At 37.1% G+C, this 15,214-nt stretch overlaps 1 protein-coding gene across 2 annotated transcripts in view; it reads left to right on the top strand.

Moving 5' to 3' along the window:
* The window catches only part of Pir (pirin), a 101,164-nt gene that overhangs the window by 78,006 nt on the left and 7,944 nt on the right, over window positions 1–15,214 (top strand). For both annotated transcript variants that reach the window (XM_077107174.1, XM_077107173.1), the window contains exon 8: window positions 7,079–7,161. In XM_077107174.1, coding sequence (XP_076963289.1) covers window positions 7,079–7,161 — 83 coding nt within the window. The remainder of the gene's footprint in view (window positions 1–7,078; window positions 7,162–15,214) is intronic.

Here is a 15,214-nt window from a genome sequence, read left to right as displayed (position 1 = left end):
CTTCAACTGCAACTTAATTTAAACCACTAAAGGGATAAATGGTAGATTGAAACTATTTTGTATAATCAAATACACCAGCCCTCTGTACATTCCCAGCATAGGTACAGTCACGGCAGGGTGCTCACAGTTCCAGAATGTTCAATGAGGGAGAATATGAATACCATTCGTGACATAGCCATTTTCTGTGGTCTCTGTGCAGACAAGAGGTCCAGGCATGATTATGTGTGTTATCATCTCACTAAGAAGAGGTTGGCAACCTCCATACTATAAGGAGATGCAGCTGTAATACACTCCCCTAGGAGCAGGAATCTATCTCCTCGGAGGTGAAAGAAGGTGAATTAGCAGTCCCAGATGCCTCTGAAGTATCTCAAAGTGAGTTTTCTCCTATTCTAAGGGTTGTGTATTGTATAGCTTGTTGAGTCTTTTTAAAAAGGGACATTTGAGAACTAATTAACTTTCATTTTTTACATGAGGAATGTGAAATCTAAAGGAAGTTAAAATTTAACTTGCCAAGGGTACATTGATAGACCTGGGACCAGAACCAAGGCAGGATATGGTTGTAGCAGATGCTGTCAGTGCCGTACCCATAGCCCTGGGGCTATATATCCTCAGTACCTATTGATCAACTTCCAGTGGCCAGTATCTATGCCACTTTCTCTCAAACCCTGGAAGGCTGCTCTGCCCCAGACAGGCAGGTTGAAAGTGCTGGAGAATGAATACTCTGAAAGTTACCTGGATCCTCAGGTAGAATAACCCAGAAGCCTTTGTGAGAGAACTTTTCCTAAAGTTTCCTGGTGGGAGTGTTCCCCATGACTCGCCCTTCATTGTCTGCCTTCTGTTCCTGCCTAACCCTTCTGGACTGTTGTTCCCTGGAATCAAATAAACTTATTGCACCAGAATATTCATCTCTAGCTGTGCTTTTGGGAATATCCCAAAGAGAATCAAGTTCTCATTTTCTGTTTCTCATCCCTGTGAACAATCATGGTTGGGGAGGATCCCAAGGTGCAGGCCAAGAATCCCCATTTCTGAGACCCTCTTGGGTCGGATCCTCTCCACCTGCCTCCTGCAGGTGCCCATATGAACTTCCAGGGGCCCTAACATGGCCACCTCTTTGGGCAATACACTGTAAGCTCCAGGATAGCTGGCTCGCTAACATAATCTGCTCAGAGCTAGAAGGCAACACCCAGAGCTAGTTTAAAGCATTCTTTTTTTTCTTGGTCTCAGGGATTGAACCCAGTAGTGCTTAACCACTAAGCCACATTCCCAGCCCTTTTTATTTTATTTTATTTTTTAATTTTGAGACTCAGTCTTGCTAAGTTGCTTAGGGCCTTGCTAAGTTGCTGAGGCTGGGAATGTGAACTCATGATCCTCCTGCCTCAGCCTTCCTTTGTTTGGTACTAGAGATTGAACTCAGAAATACTCGACCCCTGAGTCACATCCCCAGCCCTATTTTGTATTTTTATTTACAGACCAGGTCTCACTGAGTTGCTTAGCACCTTGCCTTTGCTGAGGCTGGCTTTGAACTTGTGATCCTCCTGCCTCAGCCTCCTGAGCCGCTGAGATTACAAGTGTGTGCCACCATGCTTGACTAAGCTGTGCTTTATATTTTCCAAAAAGAGTGCTCAATTATCTACAAGTTTTCTTCTGGAAATAACAGTATTTTGAACTTATTCCTAATATGGTGTAAGTGGACTTGATTCCTCTTTCACTGAGTTCAATTAAGGGTCAGAAGCAAAATTCATTTAGTTTAGCATTCAAGAAAGTATGAAAATAATCTAGTATTGTATATAAATCCCTGAGCACCTATATTAAGCTATATTAACCACCTGGAAGAGATGAAATATCATTTATTTTTATAATCTTCTGAATATCCTGATAATTCCATAATACTTTGTAAAAATGTAAAAAAATAAAATGGAAGTAGTACCCTTGATTTATGATTTCAAGACCAAGAAAATAATCTGCATAAATGGAACATAATAAAGAAAGCACATGAATTCTAAGGTGGATTCCAGAAATATTTATGTGGAATAAGAAAAAGCAGGAGAAAGCGAACTTTCTATAAAGGGCCAGACAACAAATACTTTCATCTCTGTGAGCCACAAAGTAGTCTCAGTTGTGACTACTCAGCCCTGCCAGCAGGCACAAAAGCAGCCATAGGCAATAACACATACAAATATATACAATAAAATTTTATGTAAAATTTGTGTATTTTTCATATGTCATCAAATACCATTTTTAAATTTCTTCCAACCATTTAAAAAACTAAAGACCTTTCCTAGCCTATTGGCTCTACAATTGATTTTGGTTTTAATGTCATTGTGAAGGATAAGGGGAGAAAAATTAACAAGTAATCTTTAAAATCTATTTTAATCCATTGTTACAGTCTTGTTTCCTGAGAGACCTTTAGTTCCAGAAATTAATGCATGAAAAGCTCTGTACTTCTCAGGGTGAGAATGCCACTTATTTTTCTTATTGTTTTTTTTCTTATTTATTTCTTATTTTTTAAAAATTGTCTTATTTTATCCACTTATTTTCCTTGAGGTGAGGCAGGATTTTTCTGAGTCATCTCTGATCACTGGCCTGATTCCCATTTGTGACCATGGGCCACAAGTGCAAAACATCTGGCAAGAAATAGGGTTGTGTGGCCAGGTGCAGTGGTGCACACCTGTAATCCCAGTGATTTGGAAGCCTGACATAGGAGGATCATGAGTTCAAAGCCAGCCTCAGCAAAATCGAGGCCCTAAGCAAATCAATGAGACTCTGTCTCTAAATAAAATACAAAATAGGGCTGAGGGTGCTGGGGTTGTAGCTCAGTGGCAGAGCACTTGCCTTGCACATGTGAGGCACTGGGTTTGATCCTCAGCACCACATAAAAATAAATAAACAAAAAAAAAGATATTGTGTCCATGTATAACTAAAAAAAAATATTGAAAAAAATAGGGCTGAGGATGTGGTTCAGTGGTCAAGTGCCCCTGAGTTCAATCCTGGTACTTCCCCCCTGCAAAAAAAAAAAAAAAAAAGAAAAGAAATAGAGTGTGGTCTGTAGTCTTGGAGTGAAGTTGCATCTATCCAGAGGTACCATGGACAGAATCCAGCTCACAAAACTAGCCTCTTAGGACTCTGCTTGAATTAATGAGCAACCCCATTTGAATTTTATCTCATTTGAATTTTATGAGGATCTCATTTGAATTTTACTTCCTTCCCTTCTTCTTACCCAATCTCTAATAAGGGTGTTAAAAAAAAGAGTCAAGAACAAATCACGGAGAAAACAAACTGCAAAACAGAAAGAGCTATTGAATGTGTTCTGACTTATAAAATTTATATAGAATCTAGAAAATGCTTTCCGATTTTACTGCTTTGATTTTATCTTGCTTATAAAACTAGATTGGCACCAGCCAACTACAGATGGCAGGAACTGGTATGCTTTTCAAGGCTTTTTGTAAATTTTGATACATTTGCTTTCTTTAACATTGGAAAAGCTTTCTAAGTCAACTGTTGCCTTTGATGACAGTCTCTTATTGAGGCAAAAAGTCCTTTGACCATCACCTCAGCTGGATTCTGTGCAGAATGTGATAAAAAGAAAAAAATCAAAAGAATATAAAAACTGTATGGTCAGAAAACTAATAGATCCCAAAGGTACTACTACTGAACTCCTTCCCTGCAGCTATGATGAAAATTACACATTAATGCAGAGATCAAAAGGGTGAAAGAGTTTATGTGTCATGTCCTTGAAGCTTGCTCTGGTTTTATCAGTTTGAATGCCAGTGCCCTAAAAGGACCAATATCAAGTATAATGTTGGTGCTGAGAAAAAGGCATTTAGAAATCTAAAAACATTTATCTGTGGTACTGAAATGACAGCTAACTGGCTTACAAAGGTAGAATGGTCCCACTTAAAACTTAGTTGGTATTCAACCTTTGGTTCCTAATTCTGAGTGGAATTAAGAAACTTGACATGGTCCTTGGATATTACAATAAAAGTGGGCAAGCACACATATATACCAGATGTGCTCTTAATTGACCTCCACTTACTCAATTTACTGGATTGACTGATGCTCTTGCATTCCATAGTGAATACTGTGAGGGATGTACCCCACAGCTAGGATGATCAGGTCTTTCCACCAGCTGAGCTGTACTGGACTTCAAGGCAGTTGTGATTGTTCTCCATTTGTTTGTGCCAGTTGCACCACTAATTGCAACTATGTAATTTAATTAATATGTAAATAAAAGAAATAAATGTGGAAAGAGAGATGGTATTCTAGAAAGACTAAGTCAGATGCTTTGTAAAAGTTAAGTTGCTGAAGAAAATGCCTTCAAATCAATATGAATGAGACAAATGGCAAAGATTAGGGGAAACTGTAATAAACCAGAAGGATTTAGGTGATGCCACATGGGTATGTCTTACAAAGAAAGACAATGCTTCAATCCAGTCAGCAGACCAATTTTAGCTATATTCATAAAAATTAAAAAACTAATGCACATTTACACTTCAATTTAAAATGAAATGTTTGAGGAAGTTTCTGTTTTTCGATTAACAGTCTTGATTGTATCAGATAAGGGATCTTTAACTATACACATAAAATTAGTGGTGTCAAAATATAATGGAAGTACTAGAATGTGTGGGACACAGAGTATGTGGGACAGCAGTTCTCATAAAGAGAAGAAAAAGGCATATGCAGAAAGGATGTACAACAGTTAATGGCACTTTTTTTAATAAAAGAATTTTTTAGGGACTGGGGTTGTGGCTTAGTGGTAAAGTGCTTGCCTAGCATGTGTGAGGCCCTGGGTTTGATTCTTAGCACTGCATATGAATAAAATAAAGGTCCATTGACAACTAAAAAAATTTTTTTTAAAAAAGAATTTTTTAGTTGTAGGTGGACACAATACCTTTATTTTATTTATTTATTTTTATGTGGTGCTGAGAATCAAACCCGGTACCTCACACATGCTAGGCAAGTGCTTTTCCACTGAGCTACAATCCCAGCCCCAGCACTGAGTTTAAAATAGATTTTCAAGTATTTTTGCTCTTTTATGATGGTTTAGGTAAAACATTTGCAATTAAATCATCTTCGGCTAAATTTTCCTTAACTATCCTATTAGATTGAACATTCTTTGGCACAGATTCCCAATGGAAACTATTTATTATCTGATTTGGCCCTATTTATAATAGAAAGTAATCAGAAACAATAAGATATATTTCCTTTGAGACCAATTTTAGGTTCAGGAGATAACTAGATTGGGAAAAATATCATAGAAATGACTTAGAAATGAAGATGAAATCAGTCTTTGCCTTCTATGACCCCTTGTTTTAAGCATTTCATGTAACAATGTAGAAGCTAGAGGTACATTTAGAATTATTACAGTGGAAACCTGACTCCAGTGTCTATAAGAAAGGTCTACTTAGGGTGAAACATTTTGAATGGCCTCTCCATATCAACACTTTCATACATCGGCAGGGAGCATGGGCAGAAGTCGTACCCCATGTAAAGTTAGGATTAGAGCCCTTCAGACAGCTCAATTCTTGGTTTCTAAATTAAGATTTCCTCACAAATCAGTGAGCACTGCAGTAGAGCAAGCCACCCTGATAAGGGGTGCAGAGAAATACCAACTCGGTATTTCGAGTGCTGTCTCTTGTCAGCTCACTCCATTAACGCATAGCAAAGGAGTTTATAAACTATTTTGGTCTATGTATCATGAAACACGCTATATGACAAACTTAGGGGCCAGAAAGGAACCACACGGGTAATGGGGGCTATATATGAATAAGATGAAAATAAAGACATGGTTCATTGCTCCCAGGGGATCTCAATAAAACACACCTAATAAAATGCTGCTCCACATCACAGTTAAAAATATCATCCAACTCTAAATGAGGTTCTTCTTTAATTCCCAGACTTTTCTTTTATTGCCAAATCTAAAGCCAGCCTCCATTTCTGTCATTCTAGAAGCATGTTTGAGCAATGGTGGGAGGTCCACAGTTTCCCCAGAAATGTTCCTGCATTACCTTCCCACTGTCTGTCTTCTTGTCTAGAATTCCCCTTTTCCTGACTTTGCTTCTTGCAGGTTTATCCTAGTTCTGCAGAGCTCTGTTTAAGTGTTATCTCCTCCATAAGGAATTTCTGGAGTCCCTAGACCCGAATGAGACCTGCAGCCCCTGTTTTCCCAATCAACTTATTTGTTACCTTGAAAAGTCAATTTCATTTGTTCTTTCATCTGTAAACGTCAATACAGAAGGAATGAAAACTTATCTATCCTGAAGATACCCTCTACAGCACTTAGAATAGGGTCCTGTTCGTAGTTCAATAGCTATTATTCCATAGCTATCTAATTTATTTATTTTTCAGTCGAATTATTCTCTGATTATTTTGTATATGTATTTTGTTTGCTCCAATGAGATTTTTGTTTTTTTCTATCAGGGATTGAACCCAGGGGCACTTTACCACTGAGCTACATGCCCAGCCCTTTTTATTGATTTTTGAGACAGGGTCTCACTGAGTTACTTAAGGCCTCACTAAGTTGCTAAGACTGGCATTGAATTTGCAATTCTCCTGCCTCAGCCTCCAGAGTCACTAGGATTACATGCGTGTGCCACTGCACTCAATCCTAATGAGATTTTTAATTATTTGTAAGCAAGAAGTCTGCTTTGCACATTTTGTATTTTCCCATGATACTAGGCAATTGTAGGTACTCAGTAAACATTGCATTGAAATGAATTAATGATGGAATTTGATAATTTTCCTAGGTATGATTACTTTTTCTGGGGTTTATAATTTTCCCAAGGAAACACTTTTAGGAACATGTAATGCCAAGGACTTTGCTTATCCATTGAACTATAAATGGAAACACAATGCAGGACTCACTTCCCTGTTCTCATCTATATTGAAAAGCAACCAGTTTCAGACTTTGGTAGTGTGAAATCTACCTGATCAAGAGGTTTGAGGAGATCCCTAAGTCTGTTATTATGGAAATTAAAACTAATATGGTACTAAATGGTTGCCCAAATGTGCAATCATAGGATAAATGTACTATAATAAGTCTTAAAGTTAGTGGGTCATCTTTTTTTTTTTTTTTTTGTAGGGCCTGATGATGCTCAACAGAAAATAGAACCTCATCACACAGCAGTGCTTGGAGAAGGTGACAGTGTCCAGGTGGAGAATAAGGTACGTATTAGAAATCTTTACTTTTCTTAACTTGTACTTCCTGCTAGTTGCTAGGAAAATACTTCAATCTATTTATTTATTTACTTACTTATCTATTTATTTATTTATTTTTATGTGGTGCTGAGGATCGAACCCAGGGGCCTTGCACGTGCTAGGCAAGCGCTCTACTGCTGAGCCACAACCCCAGCCCTCCTTCAATCTCTTGTATAGCTGGAAATTGTTCTTTCTTCCTGGGAGAGTAAATTATGCCACAAATTTATCAATTCCTTTCATTACTTTATGCTATTTTTATTCATTTATTTTAAAGTTTCATGTATGTTGATCCCTTATCTTCAGGAATCAAATGAAGCCCCCTCTTGTTTGAACCTGGAGACATCTTTGTTGTCTTTAATTTTCATCCTTTGTAAAACTGGTTTATTTTGCTTTTAGCATAAGTAAAAATGATTTGGCCCTCTAGAAGTGTAAATATTGACCTGCACACATACTCACATAGAGCCATTTGAAAATAATCCCCATTTGGAACTGAGGGGGCCATGGGATGTGTTTCATCTCCTTTTTTGATGATTCTCTGTTTTATAAGTGAAGGTTAATATTTTAAAAGTCCCGAGAGGTATTTTGTCCAGGTTGCCAAGCTTCTTATGTCTATTTCATTCCATTGAGTGGTTCGCTCACCTTCTTGTGAGTCTGTTAATGCAATGGGATGGCTTTGGGTCACTCTAATAGAAAAGATTAAAGAGACAATTGTGCAAAAGCTTCTGAAAAGATGAGTTTTGAGAAGTAGAAATGAGAACTATTTCAGTGTGCCAGTGACTGATAGAGAGGTAGTGTGACTCATTTCTGACCCCTGACCCTTGTCGTACAGAGTGTAATGGATTTTAGGAATTATCGTATCTTAGCCCACCTTCCTGGAAGTCACTTTCTGCTGCTTTCCTCATTTGCAGCACCTCCATGAACTGTAAAGTAAATAGGAGAAAAATCTCATGAACACCAGAAAGAATGCATATCTCAGAATCAATGCCCTGTAATGTTAGGTCGAACCATATGAAATTGCCATTTTTGACCTACAAAAATGCACTTTCACATATTTCACTCCAATTCAGAAAAGAGGCATGAAAACTATACATGGGCCAGAATCTACTGATGTCAGATTAGCTTGCAATATTATTTAACTTAGCAACCTCATTTCTTTGCAGATAATAAGGATTTAGAAGGTAAAATGGAAGGGGAGCCAGAGCACAGGGGACAACTGGGATAGAAAGGAATTAGCTAAAAATCATCAATGCATGGGCAAGCAGCACTCCTGGTTCAAAGAACTATTCTGCCATTGTTCTGTGTATAAGCTATAGCCTGCACCATGCAAACCTTAGAGAAAGATTTCTATCTAAAAAATGGTTTTTAAAAATTAGCATTTAAAGAGTGTATGTTCTATCCACAGGAGGGTAGAAATTTCCCCTTAGATAACATCAGGAAAGGGATTGTAAAGATTTGAATCTTGGCTTTGCCACTTGTTCATTATGACACTTTAGTGGGCTGGGGTTGTGGCTTAGCAATGCACCTAGCACGTATGAGGCACTGGGTTCAATCCTCAGCACCACATATAAATAAATAAATAAATAAATAAAGGTATGTATCATGTCCACTTACAATTTTAAAAATTTTAAAAATTGAAATAAAGGGCTAGGATTGTGACTCAGTGGTAGAGTGCTTGCCTAGCATGTGTGCCTGGGTTTGAGCCTCAGCACCACATAAAAAATTTAATTAATTAATTAAAGGTATAAAAAAATTGAAATAACTGAGGCCAACTGCAGGGATTGTTAAGAATATTTGGAAGGATCTAAGAATCTATTTATATCTAGCACAGGGGTCAGTAAATGATGTGTACTAGGCCAAATCCAAATATGTCTCCATAAATAAAGTTTTATTATATCACAGTCACATCTACTCTTTTCTGTGTATCTATGGATTCTGTCACACCGTAAAGGTAGAATTGAGTTGCTGTGTTCCCACAAAGCCTAAAATTCTTTGGCCTTTTCAGAGAAAGCTTGCCAATCCTTGGTATAATATATTGGAGGTGCCCAAAAATGGTAGCTGGAGAGTTTTCTGATCCAAATACCTCATTTAACAGATACTTATATCACATTCATGTTATATCATAAGGACCTATACATACCCTACCTAGGCTTGAAGGCAATTTCTACAGCTAAAAAAAGTCCCTAAGGGACCCTGACTCAGTCAGGCTGTAAGCCAGGTTTATCTTCAAACTTCATCTCAGCATCATGCCCGTCTTCTTGGTTAACAGTGATGAGTAAAGTTTCCTCTCGAGGGGCCAATTTCTAGGACAGGAAAGGAGGGCAAGACAAGAACAATGTATAAAACCATGCCTTCTCTCTATTAGGCTCCTTTCCTCCATCTCAGCATTTATTTGACCAATCTCAGGCTAACACATGTCAGCCTGCAGGGACGCTTCTTGGCCATTATTCTGCAGTCTGCTGTAGCAGAAGGAATTGCAGGGGGCTTGGTTTATGATAGATTTGAGAATCTTCTGGCCAGACCCTTTGACTTCCTAGAGAAAGCCCAAACCACAATGGTTTCAAAACAAACTTAGATTTTTCAGAGTTCTTAGAGATTAGAATCGACCTCAGGCTACCCAGGACATTTCATCCTGGACTAGTACCAGTCACCCTGGAATGGCCTCTGTTTCAAGGGCTAAGGCTCCCTTTGCTGCTTGGGCCTCCCAATTGTTGCTCTGAACTTTCTCCTGAGTGATGTTTGTCCTGATGGCTCTATGATTAGGAGCACATAAGTTTGATATGAAACACTCCATCTCACCTTTAGACCCTGTTTATACTAGTTTTCTAATTATTATTAACAGTCTCACCTGTAGTATACTGAGGTAGACAATCAGTTCCTCATTGACTATCTTCAGAACCATTCTTGGGAGTAACAAGTCTCTCAAACTGGCACCATTTGTGCAGAATTCACTAAAATAAAGAGATGAATATTTGATTAAATATAACATTTGAGCCAGGCTCAGTGGTGCACACCTATAATCCCAGTGGCTTGAGAAGCTAATGCAGGAGGATTGCGAGTTCAAAGCCAACCTCGGCAAAAGGGAGGTGCTAAGCAACTCAGTGAGACCCTGTCTCTAAATACAAAATAGAGCTGGGGATGTGGCTCAGTAGTTGAGTGCCCCTGAGTTCAATCCCTGGTACCAATATATATATAAAATATTTGATTAAAATAACCATGGAGGGGCTGGGTAGGGCTCAGTAGTAAAGCACTTGCCTCTCATGTGTGAGGCACTGGGTTCAATCCTTGGCACCACATAAAAATAAATAAAGACACTGTGTATTCATCTACGACTAAATAAATATTTTTAAAAAATAACTATGGAAAGAGAAATAAAATACCCCATTTTTACTTATTTATGTGTAAAAATTTCATGATGAAAGAAACCACTAATTTTTAAAAACTGATAGCAGTTAATTGTTTTATCTTTCCATTGGCCTAGGAAGTATAAACAATGAATTCTAGTAAGAACAAGTGTATGCAATTAAGCCATGCTAAAGTTCAGTTCCTTTCTGGTCATTTTTAATGTAATATGTGACTATGAAAAATGCTACTATAGCAAAAGCATGTCCTTTGATTAATTCTCAAAGTCCTGATGTTATCTCAAACTTTGTATTTATAATCAATCACACAAACCAAGAAAGGCATAGTTTAGAAGTTATTAGCACATTAAATGAATCATAGGACTCTCATCTGGACTTTAATCATCTGTTTTTAGTATCAGTGGAACTCAAGACATATTTTGGCAATAATACTTATGGAATAACAAGCAATTTTTTAAAGTAAGTTTCTTTTTATCCTTTTAGTACTGGGGATTGAACCCAGGGGCCTTAACCACTGAGCCACATCCCCAGCCCTTTGTATATTTTTATTTTGAGACAGGCTCTTGCTAGGTTGCTTATGGCCTTGCTAAATTGCTGAGGCTAGCCTCAAACTTGCCATCCTCCTGCATCAGCCTCCTGAGTTGCTGAGATTACAGGCATGTGCCACTGTACCCAGCTATTAAAAGTTAAGTTTTAAAATGGCAGCCATTATGAAGTCAAACAACAACAAGTGCTGGTGAGGATGCGGGAAAAAGGTACGCTCATACATTGCTGGTGGGACTGCAAATTGGTGCAGCCAATATGGAAAGCAGTATGAATATTCCTTGGAAAGCTGGGAATGGAACCACCATTTGACCCAGCTATTCCTCTTCTTGGTCTATACCCAAAGGACCTAAAACCAGCATACTACAGGGACACAGCCACATCAATGTTTATAGCAGCACAATTCACAATAGCTAGACTGTGGAGCCAACCTAGATACCCTTCAATGGATGAATGGATAAAAAAAAAATGTGGCGCATATACACAATGGAATACTCAGTACTAAAAAATAACAACATCATGGCATTTGCAGAGAAATGGAAGGCATTAGAGCAGATTTTGCTAAGTGAAGTTAGCCAATCTCAAAAAACAAATGCCGAATGTCTTCTCTGATATAAATGGCGGGGGATGGGGGGAATGACTCAAAATGGGGTAGGGAGGAAGAGCATGGGAAGAAGATTAGATAGGGAAGATGGGTGGGATGGAAAGGGAGGGAGAAGGGGGATTGCATGAATGGTGGCAGGAGACCCTCATTGTTATTCAAAATACACGTATGAAGATGTGAGGGGAAAAAAAGAATAGTGTTACCTTAGATTAGGTAGAGAGAAGTGATGAGAGGGAAGGGGAGGAGTGAGGGGATAGGAAAAATAATAGAATGAAACAGACATTATTATTACTGTGTGTATATATGTGACTGCATGACCAATGTGATTCTGCAACCTGTACACTCAGAAAAATGAGAAATTATATTCCATCTGATTCAAATGTATGATATGTCAAGGTCAATGTACTGTCATGTGTAACTAATTAAAACAAATAAAAAAATTTTTTTAAAGTAAGTTTTAAAGTAAGGTGCAAAGGGCCTAACTCTGAGCCAGAAACTCTGAAAATGTACACTAAAGTAAAAGACATGACCTCAGCCCCTAAAGATCATGAATTTTACTTGTGGTTATTCTATGTGTAGTAAGTGGGCCTCTGTTATCTTTGTATTTTCATTAAACCCCACAAAAACGTTTACTTAGAGCCACGCCAGGACTCATGTCTTAAACAGGTCTTTCATTTTCTTTGCTTTTGCATGATTTTCATCATCTTCCACCATTTGCAAGGTCACTGTAGATGAGCAGTTTCAAGATAACGGTAACTGGGATTTCAACTCACATCAGTGCTCTACTGAATATCCAAAACAATAACCAGAGTTTACCAAAGAAGACTAGTTAAGGGAAGCAAAAACGATATATATTTTTTTGAAAAGACACAAAATAGATCTAGTTTAGATTACAGGAGAGGAAGCCACCACTCAGAGGTTAAATTTGTAGAAAAGTCATTGAAAGAAATGTGGACCATCCTGTGGATTTCTGCAGTGATTAGACAAACCCAATCCGCCAATTCCCAGGAGTTTAATAGTTTTGCATTTTCACACAAAATGCACATGTCTTTGTATCCTCCTGCCCAAATAATAATTGGAAAGTCATTTGAGTAATATCAAAAGAACAAACTTATTATTTTGAAGACTTTATCATTCCAAAGTTTATGGCATGCTTACCACTCAAGAAAAATCTATCTTTTGAATTAAGAAATGAGAAGCCTTTCTTCTCTTAACCCCTAATTCTTTCTCCTCTGTTTCCTGACCCTGGAACTCAAGTGTATCTCCTTGCCCCTACTAAAAAAACACCCCCAAACACTATTAAATGACTTCCTCTTTCAGATCAACTTATAAATAAGGTCTGTTGTTTCGCACTAAAATTTCATCTCTCCAAAACCATCAGAGAATGAATCTTTAGTGATAAGTGACAATTAAATTAAAAATTAATTAAAATTAAAATTATTATTGAGTTTTTATGATCTAAAACTAATGTAGTCACATTAAAAAAAAAAAAAAAAAGAAAGAAGTCATTTCAGATAGAAACCTTTCCCTGCTTCTTTCCATGCTAGTAGCATTCCCCAAAACATGGTAAATGTTCTCTGTGTGCCCAGGGAAAGTAGCATTATGACAGGAAACACTGTCCACCATAACTGGCTATGGTGGGCAGACTAGGCCAATTTTTTGGAAGAAGGCTAAAACTGTAAAGATTGTCTTGAGCCTTGAGTGTATTAAACCCAACTACAGATCTAAGAAATCAATAGTATTAAGAAATGCAAGTATTTTGAACTGGAAGGAGATAAGAAGAGAAAGGGCCAAACAATCCAGTTCTGTGCTTCATTTTCGATAATAAAATCTTTTTTTTTTAAATTAATTTTTATTGTTGGTTGTTCAAAACATCACATAGTTCTTGATATATCATATTTCACACTTTGATTCAAGTGGGATATGAACTCCCATTTTTACCCCGTATACAGATTGCAGAATCACATCAGTTGCACAACCATTGATTTACATATTGCCATTCTGGTGTCTGTTGTATTCTGCTGCCTTTCCTATCCTTTACTATCCCCCCTCCCCCCTCCCCTCCCCTCTTCTCTCTCGATAATAAAATCTTGAGGTCATATGCATTTCAAAAAAAGAAAAAGGGACCTTCCCCTTTCCTGTGGACTTATATGATGCATAATTTAACTTATTCATAACCTTGGGTTATCAGTATATATTGCCCAACTATGAAGTCTTCAGGGCTTGCTTGCTTCTATATTAAGTGGGTCTAGACAAATTTTTAAGCTCATGTGCCTCTTTTTCATAGGTTTTTTTTTTTTCTTTTTCATTTTCATCATTGATGTTAAGCTGGCAACTTTTTTGGTATTGTTATACAGTAGTGCTTTCCTGTCTTGCTTTGCACCTTTTATAAATCTAATAACCATGAAATCTAAAAGTTAGAATTGTGTATCAAGCAAGAATAAGTAGGGATTGAGTGAGGATCTATGCTAAAACTGAAGCAATGATTTTAGTTAATGGGCTTTAGGCCAGCTATTTTTAAACATTTAAATTAGCAGAAGCTGTTTTAGGTTTACTCCTTGATTTTCAGCTGGTTCGCATTCACACATTTTGAAAGCTAGTTGGATTATGGATTGAAAAGATAATGATGCATAAATATGCACCTTGGGAATGATTGAACAAATTTTTTTTTAATTTTATTTTTTTTAATGTGATGCTGAGGATCGAACCTAGTGCCTCACAAGGGTGAGGCAAGCACTCACCACTGAGCCATGATCCCACCCCTGAACAATATTTTTTAACGTGAAAAAGTGATTAAATCATCAACTAAGTGGATGTATTAAATGATACCTGCCCTGGGGTTGAAGAAACCATCTACTTTACTTTCCCATTTAATTTTTTTGAAGTTGAAAGACCAGGAGAAGAAACAAATTTCAGTCCTATAAAACATGGCAGTTTTGATTAAATACATGAAAAAGTAAAGAGTTAATTATTAATGTTTGTTGCATCCAGTAATAAATCTAGGACTGGAAACATTATGATGATTTTTAAACTTTATGTTAAAAGAAGTACATAAATAAAACATTATGATGATTTTTAAACTTTATGTTAATAGAAGTACATAAATATATGATATAGTTTAAAATAATGGTATGATATATAGGTAAATGCTGAATTATTAGGAAATTGGTGAAGTTTTAGAAATTTTCAAGGTTTTGTTTAAAAGGACATAATCAGGGCTGGGGTTGTGGCTCAGCAATAGTGTGCTCACCTAGTATGTGTGAGGCCCTGGGTTCAATCCTCAGCACCACATAAAAAATAAATAAAATGAAGGTATTGTGTCCAACTACAACTAAAAACTAAATATTAAAAAAAGTATGTAATCATTTTGCTTTTTATTTTTTCTAAATTAGATAAACCCAAGAGAAGATTGAAAAAATACATGTTCAATTACCTATTAGTAATAAACCACTCTGCAATGTTTTGCCTTAAAACAATAATAATCTATACTTTTTCACAATCATTGAGAATCTGC

The sequence above is a fragment of the Callospermophilus lateralis genome, chromosome X, assembly GCF_048772815.1.
Source record: "Callospermophilus lateralis isolate mCalLat2 chromosome X, mCalLat2.hap1, whole genome shotgun sequence".
Lineage (NCBI taxonomy): Eukaryota > Metazoa > Chordata > Mammalia > Rodentia > Sciuridae > Callospermophilus > Callospermophilus lateralis.
Note: the sequence above shows the minus strand (reverse complement) of the source record. Positions and strands in the feature narration are given on the sequence as shown.